Source organism: Microcaecilia unicolor, chromosome 14 (assembly GCF_901765095.1).
Source record: "Microcaecilia unicolor chromosome 14, aMicUni1.1, whole genome shotgun sequence".
NCBI lineage: Eukaryota > Metazoa > Chordata > Amphibia > Gymnophiona > Siphonopidae > Microcaecilia > Microcaecilia unicolor.
In genome coordinates, this window is record NC_044044.1 from 22,882,847 (window position 1) to 22,906,115 (window position 23,269).

The window sequence follows — 23,269 nt, forward strand, 5'->3', positions numbered from 1 at the left end:
ATGTTGTCTGGTTCTGGTAGAGTTTTGATGTCAGGTCATTAATGAAGGATCATTATGGTATGCCTTTTTGAACAGGTTGGTCTTTAGTAATTTCCGGAATGCTGTCAGGTCGTGCATTGTTTTTATAGAATTAGTTATCAGTTTGTGCCACTAGAATGTGTAACTCATGGAGCCAAATTATAAAATTACCCCGTAGCTGTCAGTTAAATACATCCCTACCATTTTCAAACCATCGCATATCTTTGGCTGGTGTAATTTGGGCACATACATGCAATTCATGTCACTACTGGGTTATCCTAGTATTATACCATATAATCGGGTATTATAGAATACGCATTAACTGAATGGTTTTGGGACTCCTAAATGGAGATGCTCAATTAAAAAGCTGCCCTCTAGGTAATGAGCTGTTAGTCGCTTAAAATATTGATAGACATGAGGGCAGGTCAGGTTGACAGTGCTCGGTCTGCTGGTTTAAACCTAGATGGTATAGCAAAGATAACGAGATTGAAGTCTGTATTCATGTACATTCACAACCCAGACAGCTCATTGACACTATCAAAGCTGACCTCTACAGAATTATCAAAGACATGTTTTACTTGCATTTGTTCTTAGTAGATCTGGTTTATTGCATCAGTGTTTCTAGAGTATTTTGTGATATGTTTGGTCACATTGGGGATCTTTTACAAAAGATTAGCTTGAGTTATTTTGCATCAGGACCCATAAGACTAAAATGGACCCTGCTACAGATATCTCGAGCTAAGCTTTAGTAAAAGACCCCCATTGCTTCCTAAGTTCTATCTGTTTTCCTTCATTCTGTCTCTTCTTCTTCCTTGAAGCTTTCAAACAGTGAAATGGTAAATTATACCAGTGTGACAGAATTCCTGATTCTTGGATTCCCAGAGTTCCCAGAGTTGCAACTCCCTCTCTTCACTCTCTTCTCAATCCTCTACCTGATGGCTGTGTTGGGGAACCTCCTCGTTATCTGCATAATTTCTGCTGACCGGCACCTCCACATCCCCATGTATTTCTTCTTGGCCAACCTGTCTGCCTTAGACATCTGCTCTTTGAGTGCCATTGTGCCGAAAATGTTGGCTATTCTGCTGGCAAAGGACTATAATATATCTTTTCTGGGATGCATTCTACAGATGTACTGCTATACGATATGTGTAGGTACAGAATTTGCTCTTCTGACTGCCATGGCATATGACCGTTACATTGCAATATGCAACCCCTTGCGTTATCTCGACATCATGAATAAGAGGGCATGTGCTGTTCTGGCAGCTGCCTCATGGGTAGCAGGTATGTTAGAGTCATTGCCACACAATATTGTTGTTTCCCAGTTTCCTTTTTGTGACTCTAATGTAATAAATCATTTCTTCTGTGAAATTGCAGCAATGGTGAAACTTTCTTGCTCAGATACCTCAATAATTCAATCTATGAATTATATACAGGGGTTATTTGCACTCGTCATTCCATTTCTCCTAACCCTGACATCCTACGTGTTTATCATTTCCACCGTCCTGAAAATCCGCTCTTCAGAGGGTAAAAGCAAGGCCTTCTCCACCTGTTCATCCCACCTTACAGTCATTCTTATGGCATATGGGACTATGATAGGAGTGTATATGCACCCTGGGGCAATAGATACTCCAGATGCAAACAAGTTACCTATCGCAATGTATATAGTTACTCTCCCACTCCTAAATCCTCTGATTTATAGCTTGAGAAGCAGAGAGATAAAAGTGGCCCTGAAAAAAGCCCTCATGAAGACCCACTAAAGTCCTATGCATCTTGCCCTGTCCATGATAGCAGGTGCTCTAAAGTACTGTTGTGCTTATTCCTAATCCCCTCACTGGTCTGCTCACAATGACTCATGAACCATTTGTGCCCTGTAAACTGAGACTTCTAAAAACAAGAAACTTTTTTTTTCTACAAAACATTGTCAGACACAATCTACAGCTGTCTGCAGTTTTTTTGGAACAATGACATTTTAAGTGGAAGATGGGATCCCTCTACAACCAATATGACTCAAAAAATAAATTTATGTCAGCATTTGGATATAAATAAGTCATTTTGGGATTTCAGTAGAGAGAGGTTATTTTGATTCATGCAGTTATGGTTGTTTGTGTATTATCTCTGTGGGTAAATGCATATGCATAAGTATGTAAGAACAATGCAACTGTATCCCTGCTTTGTCCAACCTTTGTCCCCTTGGAACACCAAAGCATTCCATATAAAAGTACATTTTTATCTTGTAGATGTCTATAATATTCTGCGTGTGTTCACCCATACAATTTTATATCAGTCATTTTCCAATTATAAATATGTTTTATATGTTCAAATTGCTATATACAATGACTCCCTTTTATGTGGGAAATGCTGGGCTTGTTTTGGCCCTCCAGCATTATTAATTAGTGAAATTACTGATACTGATGAGTTATCTTAGAAAAATCTGCTCTATGTTTAATTGCTATTTGAATCATTTGATTTTGTGAAGCAACTCTTTCTGTAAATATAGACAGACATTTGAATCATGAATTGACGTCTTCTTGACTTAATATTTTAAAACAGGTCTTCTCGAAAGAGCTGTCAAGTTCATTCAAACCTTACTGTACTGATCCATGCTCTGGTACCAAGTAGGATGGACTATTATATCACATTACTCCAGGATCTTCAAATGGTTGACCTGAGGTGGCTTTCAGAATATCGCTGTTAAACTGATCACAGACACTTAGAAGTTTGATCATGCAACCTCTCTCTTAAAGGTAGAAAATCAGTTGTCGATATCAGATTTTGACTCTGGTTCATAAAACACTGCATTGTAGTGAACCCACCTTTTCTGTTTTGCTATTTGATCCACTATTCTCCCTCGCATGCTCTCATATCTACCCAACAACATTTATTGCTGTCTCCTTCTTTTCAGATCATCGGTCTAGACATTGACCATCAGTTAATATTCAGGGTGACGATGCCTTCTCTCTGGAATTCCTTACCTCTGCATTTTAGACTGGAACCGTCATATATTACAATTAATTCTGGTTTAGCAATTTTTGTTTTCCACAAAACTTATGATTCTTAGGGCAAGTTGGACATAGATTTGCTGATGGGTTCCTGGAATATACAGCAACATAGTGATATCTTTATTTTCCTCTACTTGATTATATGTAACTTTTCTTTCCTTCCCTTTATTTTATTTATTTATTCTTATATGTAGTAATGCTGAGAAAATTAGCGCGAATGCATATAAATGCGTTAAACACTATGGTTTAAGCTCTTGTGTAAGTGGCATCATGCATAAGTGCAAGGGGGCACAGAGAAGGTTGGAGTATGGGCAGTTCATTTATTGTGGGGGTAAGTTACACACTGAGCACACCTAAATCTAGGCACGGTTTATAGACTAGGCTAAAGCAGAAATTTTTTCAGCGATGATCTTTCAGGCACCATTAATAGATTCTAATCCAAAATTTATAAATGTTGTGAGCACTCTGGAGTGCTGGTGCGGGGGAAAGGGGATAGTGGTTCTTTCAACCGGCATCATCCCCGGTCAGTCAGCCCAGCTAGGAGAACAGTGCGCCCCCTAGGGGCCAAACTGCCAGGGAAAGCTGTAATACAGGAGAAGAACTACACTCCCCAGAAGCCAGTGCAGGGTCAGCTGAACTCCCAGGAGGGGTAGGGAGGAATGACTGATTAGGAGATGAGATGAGGTCTGATCCTGGAGATGAGGAACAGCTGGTGGAGCTTGGGGAGGAAGAGGAAATGGATTGGAATAAAGAGGAGGTAGAAGGAGAAGGTAAGGAGGAAGGTATGGAGGTGGGTGGTTTGGCTCTAACCCGTGCAGACGGGGTGAGGGCTTTTGTGGCTTCAGCATTGCCCCGGTTGTGGAGTTGGGGGAAGCTGGGAGTAAAGCAGTGGAGGAGCGGCTGGAGAGCACAACTTGCTACCATATTGTCTGTTCCCAAAAGGTAGTGCTGTTGGAGATGGGGAGGGATTTAAGGCAGAAAGGCATGTGCATTTGAGAACTCAGACTGTAGCAGGTGAGAGAGGAGGTGGTCCCAGCTAAATCTCCAAAACTATCTGCTGTGAAGATAGTGCTGTTGGAGGGTTGGAGGGATTTAAAACAAAAGCCTGCAATTGAAAAGGAATTGAAGTCTACTGATGGAGGGAGGTGTTTAAGCAGGACTGATATCTGTGAACAATAAAGAACTTTGATTGCTTTTACTGCTGGAGTGGGCCTGAGTTTCTCAGAAGCTGGCAAGGTGGAGAGAGAGAGAGCAAAGGTGTGGTGGCTGGCTGGAAAAGGTGACAGAAAGCAGTGGAAGCCGAGCAGGGATGACCTCGGCTCCCACCAGAAAGGGTGACCTGGTTACAATGTCTAAAATAACAATTGTGTATTACACTAGTATTCTATAATGGCATTTTGGCATCAAGATCTCATTATTTATTTGTTACATTTGTACCCCACATTTTCCCACCTATTTGCAGGCTCAATGTGGCTTACATAATACCGTAAAGGCATTCACCAGTCAGTTGATAACAAATACAAGGTTGTATTGTGGTCGAATAAGGTAGGTGTGTGTCAAGCACCTTGAAGGTCGAAGGGGATGAAGATGGTATATTGTCTATTACAATCATTGGTTGTGCTGTGTTGCTGGGTGTTGGGATTTACATTGGATTGAAGGGGTAAACCTTTTTGAAGAGAATTGTAGAATTGGCGATCAATGTTTGCCAATACAATACCTAACAAATGGTGCTAAGTTATAAAATTACCCCTGTTGCTGTCAGTTACACACATCCCTACCGTTTTCAAACTATCGTAGTTCTGCCAGATCTATTGCTGATGTATTTGTTAACACTTATTTTGCTCACACTTTTTTCAGTAGTAGCTCAAGGTGAGTTACATTCAGGTACTCTGGATATTTCTCTGTCCCAGGAGGACTCACAATCTAAGTTTGTACCTGAGGCAATGGAGGGTTAAGTGACTTGCCCCAGATCACAAGGAGCAGCAGCGGGATTTGAACTGGCCACCTCTGGATTGCAAGACCCATGCTCTAACCACTAGGCCACTCCTCCACTCCAGAATCTTGCTATTCTTTGGGGTTCTACATGGAATGTCGCTAGTCTTTGAGATTCTGCATGGAATCTTGCCACTCTTTAAGATTCCAGAATTAGATTTTGCTCACACCTTTTCCAGTGGTAGCTCAAGGTGAGTTACATTCAGGTACACTGGATATTTCTCTGTCCCAGGAGGGCTCACAATCTAAGTTTGTACCTGGAGGCAATGGAGGGTTAAGTGACTTGCCCCAGATCACAAGGAGCAGCAGCGGGATTTGAACTGGCCACCTCTGGATTGCAAGACCAGTGCTCTAACCACTAGGCCACTCCTCCACTCCATATGTGTAAGGCATGTTGATACTGGGTTATTCTAGTATTAGAATGTTCAGCGCTTTTCCATCCCAAGCTGCCTCGAGGCTTCAGACGGGATTTGAATAAGACCAGAGAAAGAGCAGGATGTATCAAGGGGAAACTAATGAAAGCCTCAAGTCAGACACTGCATATACAGCAATACTAGAGACATAGGGACTGAAATAAAGAAATAAATTGTGCATTTCCCGAAGCTGAAATATTTCAATAAATTCAGAATACATTTTTTTCTAGCTTTGCTGTCTGGGCATTTTTGTCCCAGGGCTCTTTCCAGGATTTCCTGTCTATTTGACATTTCTTCTCTTTCTATGTCCACCATCCGTCTTTCCTCTGTGTCCCTATCTTTCCCTTGGTGCCCCTGTCTCAAGCATTGCTTGTATTTATTGATGATTAGTGCAGGTGGACGTTTGGCCAGCCCAGGTGCTTTTCCTGGGTCATACCCCATCTCTTCCAGTGTCAACTTTCCTGTAGTCAGGAAATAGCTAAAGGGAGGCCTCAGGGCTGGGAGCTGGCCTACATTAATTTCTGGCAAAGATAGGTAAGCTTGCAGATGGGGGAGGGGGAACAAATGTTACACCCACAGAGTGAGGGAGAGGGGGAGATGGAGAGACAAAAAAATACTGGATCTACAGAGAATGAGTGGGAGGGAGGCAGAGAGCAAGAGCAGAGGAGGGGGCCAAATGGTTAGTGTACTGCCCTCAAAACCAGGGGAACTGTGTTCAATTTCTACTACAGCTCCTTGTGACCCTGGGCAAGTCATTTTAACCCTCTATTGCCCCAGTTACAAACAAACAAACATGTAAAAACCCCACAAAACCTTGGATTATGTAAAACACGAGCCGACACCAGCACCGGCCCCCTTTCGCAGCAACTGGGCATAAGGGGCCCTCAGCTTCCATCTTCTCTAATAAGGTGGAAGAATAATGAGGTACTCTGTCAGTTTCAAACTTCTGCTGTCCTTCCCCTCCTCCACTTGGTCTGTGCAGTTTACTACTTGCCATCTGGATCCTTTACCTTCCAGTTGGCTTTGCTATACTAATCATGCCCTTGGCCTTTTGCTTTTACATATGATTCATCAAAGTCTTTCTATGGGCAGTGATCCTTCTTCATAGAAACAGGCATTGGTTAGCCTACATTGGACCCCTCTCTTCCTGGGAACTATTGACTGGTATCACATCTGTGTATCGTTTCTAAGATAGCTTAGAGAATAGTTTTTATCAGCTTCTGCACTGTGTCACCCAGATTTCTGCACTTCATCCTTGTCAAACTGGTTTTAGAACACATCATAGTACTGGATCCACTATAACAGCTCCCCCAGATGAAGTTCACTCTTTTTTAGATGCAGGTCTCATCACCCTCCAGGTCTCTCTGTATCTGTCCACAGCATTTGCCCTTGTCTATCATGATCTCTTACTTTCAAGTCTGAAGGCCCAAGGTCTTGTGGGTACAGTGTTCTCTTGGTTTTCTTCCTATCTTGTTGATCATTGCTATATGGTTTCGTGTCCTACTACCTCATCTGATGAAATTCCTCTTCAATGTGCCATGCTGCAGGTTTTGGTCTTTTTTTCTATTCCTTTTTAATATATTCCTCAGCCCCTTGGTCACCTTAATTCTGTACTTGTAGTTATTCTCTTGTTTCCACTGTTATGTGCCAGTGATAAACATTGCAAAAAAAAAAAAAAACATATCAATTCTAGCCACACATTAATTTGGTACTTAATGACCTCTACAAGAGTCAGAGGGATGGTATAATTTTTTTCTTTATTTTTATTAGCATTTATGTATTTTAACAGAATAATAAAATATTATAATTTTTAGAATTCTGAAAAAAATTGTAGTTTATCTGCCCTTGGACCAGATCCCAATATATCTCTCTAGTAATCTAATGACTCATTGCTCATCAGGATGTTCTTGCATAGATGAAGAAACCCTTGTTGAGAAAAGTGAAAGATTGGAACCTGTGCTGATTATTCCTCAGTGTGATAATTCCTCAGACGCAGATTGCAAATGCTCTGATGGTCAATGTACTTGCTCTGTAATTCTTGGTATGATGTAAGGCTGAAGGATATATAACCTACTGGATGTAGATTATTTCTGCACTAATTCATCATTATGTCAAGAGCAACACTTGATGCGAGGCTGCAGGAGGTAAGCCTGAATTTTCTTGCAAAGAGAAGTTTTTCTTTTTTTTTTTTTTAGGGGGGGGGGGGGTTGTATAGTGATGGAGTTGTTTTGGCATATTTAGAAGTGAGATCAGAGAACTGTCAGGTAGACTCAAATTTTCACAAGACTGAATATATAAAATAATGGATGGAAATATTGTAGACGGAATTGTGCCCATAACTTCATTGCTAGTACCTATCTCCATATTGGGACTAGATATCCAAGCAATCCAATACTAATAATGGGTCAATCATATCTAATACACATAGGGCCATTCTGTAATTGAAAGCCCACTTGTACAGATCCTTCTGCATCTAAATGTGCAGAATTCTAGCATAGGAACGTGCCAGTTGGGCTCCGAAATGCTATTCTCTAACTGTGTATGGAATAATGCATGAATGAAAGGGGGCACACTCATTAGTGGAGCAAGTGTGGGATATAGACATGTTTCCTACTTATGCATGTAGGACGTAATTCTATAAAATTCTATGACAAGACACCATGTTAGACATCTGTTTATGTGTGTTAATGCTGTGAAAATGAGCTCTAATACATGTAAGTGCATTAAACAGTATTGTTTATGCACTTGGGTAAGTGGCATCATGCATAAATACAAGGGGGCATAGACAAGGTTGGAGTGTGGGCAGTCCACTTTGTGTGGGGTAAGTTAAACTCAAACCCCCTGGATTCTATGCATCACGCTCATTCCATAACAATGTGCATTACCTAATTGGTTAACAAGCTAATCAGCACCGAAAATTGAATGTTAACAACCAATTATCAAACTAATTGGCATTAATTAGAATTTATACGTAGTACTTGCTAAGCATTTTCTGGAGAGTGGTTCGTGTAAATTCTAATGTGCGTTACCAAAAAGGGGACATGGCTATGGGTGTGGAATGGGTTGTTTGTAAGCATTCCAAAAATTGACCCACAGAGAAATAGAATATACCTGCTTGACACCTAACTTATGCGCAAGGTTTCCTTGGCGTAAATTAACGTGCTTACAGTTAGGCGTGATTCATCTCAGGATATCTCATTTTGAAGGTTTTGAAAGAACTCTATACCCAGATAAGTTGGTTCCTGATTGTTCAATTTTTTCATTGCTTTTGCGAGACAATTGTATTTGTGACTATATTAGGATTAATAATTGAGCCATTTGGATTGTTTTTTTTTTTTGTATTCAGAGGAATTTTCTCCTTATAGAACTTTTGTGGACATATGCCAAAAGTGGGTTATTTTTTTCACACTTAAGTTTGTAGTGGTGTATTCACATAGAAAATTGGGGAAACATGTGGAAGGAGAGTATAATATGATGTATAGAGCCCGGTAGTGAGCCGCATTTGCAGCTAGGCTCATTGAAAATTGGCTCGGTTGTAAATACAGCCTATACTGAACTCTCTGTGTACCCCTTTATAAATTATACATTTCTTATTGTTTATTTATTGATTGGTCCCCGCTTTTGGCATATTGTTTGGAGGGATTTTCTTTTGTAGAAGATTGACTTTCTGCTTAGAGTTAGGCTCTGGCATGGCCCAAAGTCACATTCTATAAACCTACTTAGGTATATTGTATAAACCATGCCTAAATCTAGGTGCAGATTATAGACTACACCGAAGCGGAAATATTTTCAGTGATGATATTTCAGGCACTGTTAATAGAATCTAGTCCAAAGTTTATAACACAGTACCACTCTATCTCTAACTCCGAATATAAACTCTTTATACTTGACAGTTTAATCTACTCTATCACGAATGAACTTTAACGCAATACCACTTGTATCTCTCACTCCACAAATGGCCGATCGCCATGACGGAACAATGTAAGCCACATTGAGCCTGCAAATAGGTGGGAAAATGTGGGATATAAATGCGATAAATAAATAAAATAAATAATAAATGTTTGGCATGACAATTGTATATTACGCTAGCATTCTATAAGGGCTTTTTGGTATCAAGACCCTATTATAGAATTAGTGATCAGTTTGTGCCACTAGAATGTGTGACTCATGGAGCCAAGTTATAAAATTACTCTGTAGCTGTCAGTTACACACATCCCTACCATTTTCAAACCATCACATATCTATTGCTGGTGTAACTTGAGCACATACATGCAATTCATGTCACTACTGGGTTATCCTAGTATTATACCATTGTAGAATACACATTCACTGAAGGGCGTTGGGACACCTAAATGGAGATGCTCCCTTAAAGAACTGCCCTCTCAGTAATGAGCTTTAGTCACTTAAAATATTGATGGACATGAGGGCAGGTCAGGTTGACAGTGCTCGGTCTGCTGGTTTAAACCTAGATGGTATAGCAAAGATAACGAGATTGAAGTCTATATTTATGTACATTCACAATCTAGCCAACTCAATGACACTGTCAAAGCTGATCTTTACAGAATTATACAAGATATGTTTTACTTGCATTTGTTCTTAGTTGATCTGGTTTATTGCATCAGTGTTTCTGGAGTATTTTGTGATGTGTTTGGTCACATTGGGGATCTTTTACTAAAGATTAGCTCGAGTTATTTTGCAGCAGGACCCATAAGACTAAAATGGACCCTTCTACAGATATCTCGACCTTTAGTAAAATACCCCCATTGCTTCCTAATTTCTATCTGTTTTCCTTCATTCTGTCTCTTCTTCTTCCTTGATGCTTTCAAACAGTGAAATGGTAAATTATACCAGTGTGACAGAATTCCTGATTCTTGGATTCCCAGAGTTCCCAGAGTTGCAACTCCATCTCTGCACTCTCTTCTCAATCCTCTACCTGATGGCTGTGCTGGGGAACCTCCTCGTTATCTGCATAGTATGTGCTGATCGACACCTCCACATCCCCATGTATTTCTTCTTGGCCAACCTGTCTGCCTTAGACATCTGCTTTTTGAGTTCCATTGTGCCGAAAATGTTGGCAATTCTGCTGGCAAAGGACTATAATATATCTTTTCTGGGATGCTTTCTACAGATGTACTGCTATACGATATGTGTATGTACAGAATTTGCTCTTCTGACTGCCATGGCATATGACCGTTATATTGCAATATGCAACCCCTTGCGTTATCTCGACATCATGAATAAGAGAGCGTGTGCTATTCTGGCAGCTGCCTCATGGATAGTAGGTATATTAGAGTCATTGCCACACAATATTGTTGTGTCCCAGTTTCCTTTTTGTGACTCTAATGTAATAAATCATTTCTTCTGTGAAGTCGCAGCAGTGGTGAAACTTTCTTGCTCAGACACTTCAATAATTCAATCTATGAATTATACACTAGGGTTATTTGCAGTCTTGATTCCATTTCTCCTAACCCTGACATCCTATGTGTTTATCATTTCCAGCATCCTGAAAATCCGCTCTTCAAAGGGCAAAAGCAAGGCCTTCTCCACCTGTTCATCCCACCTTACAGTCATTCTTATGGCATATGGGACTATGATAGGAGTGTATATACACCCTGGGGCAATAGATACTGCAGATGCAAACAAGTTACCTATCGCAATGTATATAGTCACTCTCCCACTCCTAAACCCTTTGATTTATAGCTTGAGAAGCAGAGAATTAAAAGTGGCTCTGATAAAAGCCCTCATGAAGACCCACTAAAGTCGTATGCATCTTGCCCTGTCCATGATAGCAGGTGCTCTAAAGTACTGTTGTGCTTATTACTAATCCCCTCACTGGTCTGCTCACAATGACTCATGAACCATTTGTGCCCTGTAAACTGAGACTTCTAAAAACAAGAAACCTTTTTTTTTTCCTACAAAACACTGACTTGTAAATGTCAGACGCAATCTACAGCTGTCTGCAGTTTTTTTGGAACAATGACATTTCAAGTGAAAGATGGGATCCCTCTACAAGCAATATGACTCAAAACATAAATTTATGTCAGCATTTGGATATAAATATGTCATTTTGGGATTTCAGTAGAGAGAGGTTATTTTGATTCATGCAGTTATGGTTGTTTGTGGGTAATTGCATATGCATAAGTATGTAAGAACAATGCAACTGTATCCCTGCTTTGTCCAAACTTTGTCCCCTTGGATCACAAAAGCATTCCATATAAATGTCCATTTTATCTTGTAGGTGTCTATAATATTCTGCGTGTGTTCAACCATACAATTTTATATCAGTCATTTTCCAATTATAAATATGTTTTATAGGTTCAAAATACTATATAAAATGACTCCCTTTTATGTGGTAAAAGTTGGATTTGTTTTGGACCTCCAGCATTATCAGGGCCATGCCAACACAGTAAGCGAGGTAAGCACGGCAGAAGGGTGCCTTCCTCTGTGGGGCGCCCCGCCGCACCATGCTTACCTCGCCCTCTCCCATGTCCCAACTGCCCGCCCTCTTCTCCCCCCCCCAATAAGATCTCTTTTAAATTTACCTCCGGCAGCGAACGAAGACGCAGCGTCAGTGAAGGAGGCGACGCTCCTGACGTCTCTACTAGTCTTCCCTTTGCTCAGTGTTCTGCCTTCTTCTGATGTCAAGGAAATGATGTCAGAAGAAGGTGGGACATTGAGCGAAGGGAAGACTAGAGATGTCGGGAGAGCCGCCTCCTTCACTGACGCTGTGCCTTCGTTCGCTGCCGGAGGTAAATTTAAAAGGGATCTTGGGGGGGGGAGAAGAGGGCGGGCAGTTGGGACATGGCCCAGGGAGCGGGAGGGCAGCGATCACCTTCACGTGGGGGGGGGCGCAACTGTTCATCTGCGGGGGGGGGGGGCGCCAACTGATCATCTGCAGGGGGGCGCCACAGACCCTTGGCACGGCCCTGAGCATTATTAATTAGTGAAAACATTTTATATATATATATAACTAGTTACCTTAACTGCGTTCAGCGTTTACTGATATTGATGAGTTATCTTAGAAAAGTCTGCTCTATGTTCAATTGCTGTTTGGATCATTTGATTTTGTGAAGAAACTCTTTCTGTAAATATAGACAGACATTTGAATCATCAATTGACGTCTTCTTGACTTATTATATTACAGCAGGTGTTCTCGAAAGAGCTGAGTGTCAAGTTCATTCAAACCATACTGTACTGATCCATGCTCTGGTACCAAGTAGCATGGACTATTATATCACATTACTCCAGGATCTTCAAATGGTTGACCTGAGGTGGCTTTCAGAATATCGCTGTTAAACTGATCACAGACACTCAGAAGTTTGATCATGTAACCCTCTCTCTTAAAGGTAGAAAATCAGTTGTCGATATCAGATTTTGACTCTGGTTCATAAAACACTGCATTGTGGTGAACCCACCTTTTCTGTTTTGCTATTTGATCCACTTTTCTCCCTCGCATGCTCTCATATCTACCCAACAACATTTATTGCTGGCTCCATCTTTTCAGATCATCGGTCTAGACATTGTCCATCAGTTAATATTCAGGGTGACGATGCCCTCTCTCTGGAATTCCCTACCTCTGCATTATAGACTGGAACCGTCATACATTACAATTAATTCTGGATTAGCAACTTTTGTTTTCCACAAAACTTATGATTCTTAGGACAAGTTGGACATAGATTTGCTGATGGGTTCCTGGAATATACAGCAACATAGTGATAACTTTATTTTCCTCTACTTGATTATATGTAACTTTTCTTTCCTTCCCTTTATTTAATTAATTTATTTATTCTTATATCCCACATGATCATGTATGTAGGAGGTAATTCTATAACAAGACACCAAGACTAATGCACTGTTTATATGTAGTAATGCTGAGAAAATTAGCACCAATGCATATAAATGCGTTAAACACTATGGTTTAAGCTCTTTCGTAAGTGGCATGATGCATAAGTGCAAGGGGGTACAGAGAAGGTTGGAGTATGGGCAGACCATCTATTGTGGGGTAAGTTATACACTAAGCACAGGATTCTATACATCGTGCAAGGTTTTCCATGTGGAAATTGAAGCACATTCCATAAGAATGCGCATAACTTAATTTGTTAACAAGCAAATCAGTGCTGATAATTGCATGTTAGTAACCAGCTATCAGTATTAATTAGCATTAATTAGAATTTATACGTAGTAGTTGCTGAGCATATTGTGGAAAGTGGCCATGGGCATGGAATGGGTGGTTTTAGGGTATTTGAAAAATTTACGGGCAGGGTTATAGAATATGTCTTCTTGGTACCTATCTTAGGCTCCAGTATTTACACCAAGTTTTCTTTGGTGGAAATGAATGTGCTTAGACTTAGGCTGTGGCATGACCCATCGGCATATTCTTAAAACCACACCTAAATCTAGGCACAGTTTATGGACTACGCTAAAGCAGAAATTTATTTCAGCGATGATATTTCAGGCACCATTAATAGATTCTAATCCAAAATTTATAAATGTTTAACATAACAATTGGGTATTACACTAGTATTCTATAATGGCATTTTGGCATCAAGATCCCATTATTTATTTATTTGTTAAATTTGTACCCCACATTTTCCCACCTATTTGCAGGCTCAATGTGGCTTACATAGTACCATAAAGGCATTCACCAGTCGGTTGATAACAAATACAAGGTTGTATTGTGGTCAAATGAGGTAGGTGTGTGTCAGGCACCGTGAAGGTCATATGGAATGACAATTGTATATTGTCCATTACGATCACTGGTTGTGCTGTGTTGCTGGGTGTTGGGATTTATGTTGGATCAGTGGGGTAAACCTTTTTGAAGAGAATTATAGAATTGGCAATCAATGTTTGCCAATACAATGCCTAACAAATGGTGCTAAGTTATAAAATTACCCCTGTTGCTGTCAGTTACACACATCCCTACCGTTTTCAAACTATCGTAGTTCTGCCAGATCTATTGCTGATGTATTTGTTAACACTTATTTTGCTCACACCCTTTTCAGTAGTAGCTCAAGGTGAGTTACATTCAGGTACTCTGGATATTTCTCTGTCCCAGGAGGGCTCATAATCTAAGTTTGTACCTGAGGCGATGGAGGGTTAAGTGACTAGCCCAAGATCACAGGGAGCAGCAGCGGGATTTGAACTGGCCACCTCTGGATTGCAAGACCAGTGCACTAAGCACTAGGCCACTCCTCCACTCCATATGTGTAAGGCATGTTGATACTGGGTTATTCTAGTATTAGAATGTTCAGCGCTTTTTCTATCCCAAGCTGCCTCGAGGTTTCAGTCTGGATTTGAATAAGACCAGAGAAAGAGCAGGATGTATCAAGGTAAAAATAATGAAAGCATCAAGTCAGACACTGCATACACAGCAATACTAGAGACATAGGGACTGAAATAAAGAAATAGAAATGTGCATTTCCCAAAGCTGAAATATTTCAATAAATTCAGAAGAGAGTAATCCACGTAAGTGGAAGAACACTGACTCCCACGTAAATATAACAGTACAAAGAAAGTGGGAAGTGGACCAATGACTTCAGGGAAACGGGATTTAGGATTACCAAATACCACTTTATTCAATGACTTGACACAGAAACTGTGTTTCGGCCACAGGCCTGCCTCAGGAGTCTTGATGAGCCTTGTGGTTCAAAAAGAAATAAGGTCTTGTAGTGAGATGGTCTTGAATGGTCCTTATGGTTCCAAAAAATAAATGGATCTTGAGGTCAGGTGGTCTTAAGACAGACCTTTGTGATATTCTGCTGACGTAGCGTCTCGATATAGTTTGTGTGATAAGTGTCAAGCTGAACAGTGTGTAAATTCAGAATACATTTTTTTCTAGCTTTGCTGTCTGGGCATTTTTTTCCTATGCATTTTGGTTCCAGGGCTCTTTTCTAATTATCTTTCCAGGATTTCCTTTCTATTTGACATTTCTTCTCTTTCTATGTCCACCATCCATCTTCCCTCTGTGTCCCTATCTGTCCCTTGGTGCCCCTGTCTCAAGCATTGCTTGTATTTATTGATGATTAGTGCAGGTGGATGTTTGGCCAGCCCAGGTGCTTTTCCTGGGTCATACCCCGTCTCTTCCAGTGTCAACTTTCCTGTAGTCAGGAAATAGCTAAAGGGAGGCCTCAGGGTTGGGAGCTGGCCTACATTAATTTCTGGCAAAGATAGGTAAGCTTGCAGATGGGGGAGGGGGAACAAATGCTACACCCACAGAGTGAGGGAGAGGGGGAGATGGAGAGACAAAAAAATACTGGATCTACAGAGAATGAGTGGGAGGGAGGGAGGCAGAGAGCAAGAGCAGAGGAGGGGGCCAAATGGTTAGTGTACTGCCCTCAAAACCAGGGGAACTGTGTTCAATTCCTACTACAGCTCCTTATGATCCTGGGCAAGTCATTTTAACCCTCTATTGCCCCAGTTACAAACAAACATGTAAAAACCCCACAAAACCTTGGATTATGTAAAACACGAGCCGACACCAGCACCGGCCCCCTTTCGCAGCAACTTGGTAAAAGGGGCCCTCAGCTTCCATCTTCTCTAATAAGGTGGAAGAATTATGAGGTACTCTGTCAGTTTCAAACTTCTCCTGTCCTTCCCCTCCTCCACTTGGTCAGCGTTCATGCTTCTATTTTTAACTCAGCTATCTCAGATTATGTCCTCTATGCAGTTTACTACTTGCCATCTGGATCCTTTACCTTCCAGTTGGCTTTGCTACTCTGAACATGCCCTTGGCCTTTTTCTTTTACATATAATTCATCAAAGTCTTTCTATGGGCAGTGATCCTTCTTCATAGAAACAGGCATAGGTTAGGCCTCTTTTTAAAAACCTACATTGGACCCCTCTCTTACTGGGAACTATTAGAAATGATACACAGATGTTATACCAGACTATAGTTCCCAGGAAGAGAGGGGTCCAATGTAGGTATTTAAAAAGAGGCCTAACCTATGCCTGTTTCTATGAAGATATCTATGAGATAGCTTAGAGAATAGATTTATCAGCTTCTGCACTGTGTCACCCAGATTTCTGCACTTCATCCTTGTCAAACTGGTTTTAGAACACATCATAGTACTGGATCCACTATAACAGCTCCCCCAGATGAAGTTCACTCTTCTTTGGATGCAGGTCTCATCACCCTCCAGGTCTCTTTGGATCTGTCCTCAGCATTTGACCTCATCTAACTTGATCTCTTACTTTCAAGTCTGAAGGCCCAAGGTCTTGTGGGTACAATGTTGTCTTGGTTTTCTTTCTATCTTGTTGATCATTGCTATACAGTTTTTTTTTTTTTTGTTAAATTTGTACCCCGTGCTTTCCCACTCATGGCAGGTTCAATGCGGCTTACATATTATATACAGGTACTTATTTGTACCTGGGGCAATGGAGGGTTAAGTGACTTGCCCAGAGTCACAGGGAGCTGCCTGTGCCTGAGGTGGGAATTGAACCCAGTTCCCCAGGACCAAGGTCCACCACCCTAACCACTAGGCCACTCTTCCACCTCATCTGATGAAATTCCTCTTCAATGTGACATGCTGCAGGGTTTGGTCTTACTCCTTTTTAATATGTTTCTCAGCCCCTTGGCCCCCCTAATTCAGGACTTTAATACAAAGTTTTTTCTATATATGCAGATTACATACTACTTATGTTTCTGGCAGACCAAGATTTTACTGTGTAAACTGGTGCACCTTTGTACCCTAGCTTTCTTTAACCCCCACCACACTTGTTGAGCGGCAATTGAGATTCGTCTCATTAGTTGTCACCAATCTATATAAAGATTAGTTTATAACTTTTGATTTTGAAATCATTTAGTAGTTTTTCTCTTCTTTCCACTGTTGTGTGCCAGTGATAAACATTGCAAAAAACATATCAATTCTAGCCACACATTAATTTGGTACTTAATAGGTAATAATACTTAATGACCTCTACAAGAGTCAGAGGGATGTTATAATTTTTGTCTTTATTTTTATTAGCATTTATGTATTTTAACAGAATAATGAAATATTATAATTTTTAAAATTGTGAAAAAGTTGGTTTATCGGCCCTTGGACCAGATCCCAATATATCTGTCTAGGAATGTAATGACTCATTGCTCATCAGGATGTTCTTGCATAGATGAAGAAACCCTTGTTGAGAAAAGTGAAAGATTGGAACCTGTGCTGATATTCCTCAGTGTGATAATTCCTCAGACGTAGATTGTAAATTCTCTGATGGTCAATGAACTTGCTCTGCAATTCTTGGTATGATGTAAGGCTAAAGGATATATAACCTACTGGATGTAGATAATTTCTGCACTAATTCATCATTATGTCAAGAGCAACACTTGATGTGAGGCTGCAGGAGGTAAGCCTGAATTTTCTTGCAATGAAAGCATTTCTTCTTAGGGGGGGGGGGGGTGTTATAGTGGTGAGGTTGTTGGGTATATTTAGAAGTGAGATCAGAGAACTGCCAGGTAGACTCACATTTTTACAAGACTGAATATATAAGAAAATGAACTGAAATATTGTAGACTGAATTGTGCCCATAACTTCATTGCTAGCACCTATCTCCAGATTGGGACTAGATATCCAAGCAATCCAATACTAATAATGGGTCAATCATATCTAACACACATAGGGCCATTCTGTAACTGAAAGCCCACCTATACAGATCCTTCTGCATCTAAATTTGCAGAATTCTAGCATAGCCAGTAGAGTACCATAATGCTACTCTGTAAAGGTGTGTATAAGTGGAAGAATGCATGAATGCAAGGGGCAGTATGCAAGGGGGCACATTCATTAGTGGAGCAAGTGTGGGACATAGACATGTTTCCTATTTATTCACGTAGGACGTAATTCTATTAAATTCTATGACAAGGCACCATGATAGACATCTGTTTATGTGTATTAATGCTGTGAAAATTAGCACTAGTACATGTAAGTGCATTAAACACTATTGTTTATGCGCTTGGGTAAGTGGCATCTTGAATAAATGCAAGGGGGCATAGACAAGGTTGAAGTGTGGGCAGTCCACTTATTGTGGGGGAAGTTAAACTCAAACCCCCCGGATTCTATACATCGCGCTCATTCCATAGCAATGTGCATTACCTAATTGGTTAACAAACTAATCAGCGCCGATAATTGAATGTTAACCAATTATCAGTACTAATTGGCATTAATTAGAATTTACACGTAGTACTTGCTAAGCATTTTCTGGAGAGTGGTTCGTGTAAATTCTAATATGCGTTACCAAAAAGGGGACATGGCTATGGGCGTGGAATGGGTTGTTTGTAAGCGTTCCAAAAATTGACCCACAGAGAAATAGAATGTACCTGCTTGACACCTAACTTATGCGCCGTTATTTACACCAAGGTTTCCTTGGCGTAAATTAACGTGCTTAGAGTTAAGAGTGAGTCATCTCAGGATATCTCGTTGGAGGTTTTGAAAGAACTCTATTCCCAGATAAGTTGGTTCCTGATTACTCAATTTTTTTCAGTGCTTTTGCAAGACAATTGTATTTGTGACTATTTTAGGATAAATAATTAAGCCATTTGGATTGTTTTTTTTGTATTCAGAGGAATATTCTCCTTATAAAACTATAAAAAAACATCCACAACCATCTAAATTTCAGGAAATCACTTAAGACCATGCTATTTGGACAAGCATATTCCAAGGACTCGGCATGTGTCTCCTCTGCTTGATAAACATCAATCTAGTGACAATTTTGGACACATCTACCCTTCCCTCCTCTCCCCTGGTTTCTCTGCTCCTTCCATCTCTTCCCCATCCTCCCCATTATTTCTTATGTAGGTTTTCTGTTGTATCAGCTTAATTTTACTGCACTGGTGTCTGCCTTTGCGGTGCGCTGTAAGCCACATTGAGTGACGCTGTTGGGAAAATGTGGGCTATAAATGAGATAAATAAATAAGTAGAACTTTTATGGACATATGCCAAAAGTGGGTTATTTTTTTCACACTTAAGTTTGTAGTGGTGTATTCACATAGAAAATTGGGGAAACACGTGGAAGAGAGTATAATATGATGTATAGAGCCTGGTAGTGAGCCGCATTTGCAGCTAGGCTCACTGAAAATTGGCTCCGTTATAAATACAGCCTATACTGAACTTTCTGTGTACCCCTTTATAAATTATACGTTTCATATTTATTTATTGATTGGTCCCCGCTTTTGGCATATGGGATTTTTTTTGTAGAGGATTGACTGTTTATTTATTTATTTTATTTGTTGCATTTGTATCCCACATTTTCCCACCTATTTTGCAGGCTCAATGTGGCTTAAAATGTTTCATTATGGCATTCGTCATTCCAGAGTAAAAGATAACATTTGGTGTTACATAGAGAACATGGATGACATAATAGAATTAAGCAAACAGATAGGATCTTAGAATTAGGCTCTGGCATGGCCCATAGGCACATTCTGTAAACCTACTTAGGTATATTGTATAAACCATGCCTAAATCTAGGTGCGGATTATAGACTAGACCTAAGCAGAAATATTTTCAGTGATGATCTTTCAGGCACTGTTAATAGAATGTAGTCCAAAGTTTATAAATGTTTGGCATGACAATTGTATATTACGCTAGTATCCTATAAGGGCTTTTTGGCATCAAGATCCCATTTATTTATTAAATTTATGCATTTGTATCCCACATTTTCCCACCTTTTCCCAGGCTCAATGTGGCTTACATTATGCTGTAATGGCGATCGCCATTTCCGGAATGAGAAATGCAAAGTAGTATTACATTTAAAGTTCATAAATGTTGAAATAAACTATAAAGTAAGTTAGGTAAACAGTTCATTTCAGGCGTGAGAGATAAGGGGGTAATGCATTAACATTCATTAGTGACAAATTGATTGAAGCTAACAGGTATAGAGTGTTCGATGTTGTCTGGTTCTGGTAGACTTTTGATGACAGGTCATTAATAAAGGATCATTATGGTATGTCTTTTTGAACAGGTTGGTCTTTAGTAATTTCCAGAAGGCTGCCAGGTCGTGCATTGTTTTTATAGAATTAGTGATCAGTTTGTGCCACTAGAATGTGTAACTCATGGAGCCAAGTTATGAAATTACCCCGTAGCTGTCAGTTACATACATCCCTACCATTTTCAAACCATGGCATATCTTTTGCTGGTCTAATTTGGGCACATCCATGCAATGCATGTCACTACTGGGTTATCCTAGTATTATACCGTATAATCTAGTATTGTAGAATACGCATTCACTGAAGGGCGTTGGGACACCTAAATGGAGATGCTCCCTTAAAAAACTGCCCTCTCAGTAATGAGCTGTTAGTCGCTTAAAATATTGATGGACATGAGGGCAGGTCAGGTTGACAGTGCTCGGTCTGCTGAGATAATAGGTGGTTTAAACCTAGATGGTATAGCAAAGATAACAAGATTGAAGTCTGTATTCATGTACATTCACAACCCAGACAGCTCAGCGACAATATCAAAGCTGACCTCTACAGAATTATAAAAGACATGTTTTACTTGCATTTGTTCTTAGTTGATCTGGTTTATTGCATCAGTGTTCCTGGAGTATTTTGTGATATGTTTGGTCACATTGAGGATCTTTTACTAAAGATTAGCTCGAGTTATTTTGCAGCAGGACCCATAAGAATAAAATGGGCCTTCTGCAGATATCTTGAGCTAAACTTTAGTAAAACACCCCCACTGCTTCCTAATTTCTGTTTTCCTTCATTCTGTCTCTTCTTCTTCCTTGAAGCTTTCAAACAGTGAAATGGTAAATTATACCAGTGTGACAGAATTCCTGATTCTTGGATTCCCAGAGTTCCCAGAGTTGCAACTCCCTCTCTTCATTCTCTTCTCAATCCTCTACCTGATGGCTGTGTTGGGGAACCTCCTCGTGATCTGCATCATTTCTGCTGATCAACACCTCCACATCCCCATGTATTTCTTCTTGGCCAACCTGTCTGCCTTAGACATCTGCTCTTTGAGTTCCATTGTGCCAAAAATGCTGGCTATTCTGCTGACAAAGGACTATAATATATCTTTTTGGGGATGCATTCTACAGATGTACTGCTATTCAATATCTGTATGTATAGAATTTGCTCTTCTCACTGCCATGGCATATGACCGTTACATTGCAATATGCAACCCCTTGCGTTACCTCATCATTATGAATAAGAGGGCATGTGCTGTTCTGGCAGCTGCCTCATGGGTAGTAGGTTTATTAGAAACTTTACCACACCATATTGTTATATCTCAGTTTCTTTTTTGTGACTCTAATGTAATCAATCATTTCTTCTGTGAAGTTGCAGCAGTGGTGAAACTTTCTTGCTCAGATACCTCAATAATTCAATTTTTGAATTATATACAGGGGTTATTTGCACTCTTAATTCCATTTCTCCTAACCCTGACATCCTATGTGTTTATCATTTTCACCGTCCTGAAAATCCGCTCTTCAGAGGGTAAAAGCAAGGCCTTCTCCACCTGTTCATCCCATCTTACAGTCATTATTTTGGCATATGGGACTATCATAGGAGTGTATATGAACCCTGGGTCAATGGATACTGCAGAACCAAACAAGTTACCTATTGCAATGTATATAGTCACTCTCCCACTGCTAAACCCTCTGATTTATAGTTTGAGAAGCAGAGAGTTAAAAGTGGCCCTGAAAAAAGCCATCATGAAGACCCACTAAAGTCCTATATATGCTGCCCTGACCATGATAGCAGGTGCTCTAAAGTACTGTTGTGCTTATTACTAATCCCCTCCCTGGTCTGCTCATAATGACTCATGAACCATTTTGTCCTGTATACTGGGACTTCTAAAAACAAGAAACCTTTTTTTCCCTACAAAATATTGACTTGTAAATGTCAGACGCAATCTACAGCTGGCTGCAGTTTTTTGCAACAATGACGTTTTAAGTGGAAGATGCAATCTCTCTACAACCAATATGACCCAAATCATAAATTTATGTCAGCATTTGGATATAAATAAGTCATTTTGGGATTTCAGTAGAGAGAGGTTATTTTGATTTATGCAGTTATGGTTGTTTGTGTATTATCTCTGTGGGTAAATGCATATGCATAAGTATGTAAGAACAATGCAACTGTACCCCTGCTTTGTTCAAACTTTGTCCCCTTGGAACACCAAAGCATTCCATATAAAAGTACATTTTATCTTGTAGATGTCTATAATATTCTGCATGTGTTCACCCATACAATTTTATATCAGTCATTTTCTAATTATAAATATGTTTTAGAGGTTCAAATTGCTATATAAAATGACTCCTTTTTATGTGGTAAAAGCTGGGCTTGTTTTGGCCCTCTAGCATTATTAATTAGTGAAAAATGTATATATATATATATATATATATATATATATATATATATAACTAGGTACCTTATCTGTATTCAGCATGTACTGATATTAATGAGTTATCTTAGAAAAGTCTGCTCTATGTTCAATTGCGATTTGAATCATTTGATTTTGTGAAGCAACTCTTTCTGTAAATATAGACAGACATTTGAATCATCAATTGACGTCTTCTTGACTTATTATTTTACAGCAGGTGTTCTCAAAAGAGCTGAGTGCCAAGTTCATTCAAACCTTACTGTACTGATCCATGCTCTGGTACCATGGACTATATCACATTACTCCAGGATCTTCAAATGGTTGACCTGAGGTGGCTTTCAGAATATCGCTGTTAAACTGATCACAGACACTTAGAAGTTTGATCATGCAACCTCTCTCTTAAAGGTAGAAAATCAGTTGTCGATATCAGATTTTGACTCTGGTTCATAAAACACTGCATTGTGGTGAACCCTCCTTTTCTGTTTTGCTATTTGATCCACTACTCTCCCTCGCATGCTCTCATATCTACCCAACCACATTTATT

At 39.9% G+C, this 23,269-nt stretch overlaps 2 protein-coding genes across 2 annotated transcripts; both read left to right on the forward strand.

Annotated features, from left to right (window-relative positions):
• The first annotated feature begins 851 nt into the window (after positions 1–851).
• LOC115457045 (olfactory receptor 5V1-like) lies at positions 852–1,775 on the forward strand. Its single transcript, XM_030186468.1, has one exon. The coding sequence runs from the start codon at positions 852–854 to the stop codon at positions 1,773–1,775; it is 924 nt and encodes a 307-aa protein (XP_030042328.1).
• Positions 1,776–7,530: 5,755 nt separating this feature from the next.
• On the forward strand, positions 7,531–22,069 carry LOC115457046 (olfactory receptor 1F1-like). The gene is made up of 3 exons (XM_030186470.1): positions 7,531–7,566; positions 10,551–10,700; positions 21,131–22,069. The coding sequence occupies exons 1-3, from the start codon at positions 7,531–7,533 to the stop codon at positions 22,067–22,069; spliced, it is 1,125 nt and encodes a 374-aa protein (XP_030042330.1).
• Positions 22,070–23,269: the final 1,200 nt, after the last annotated feature.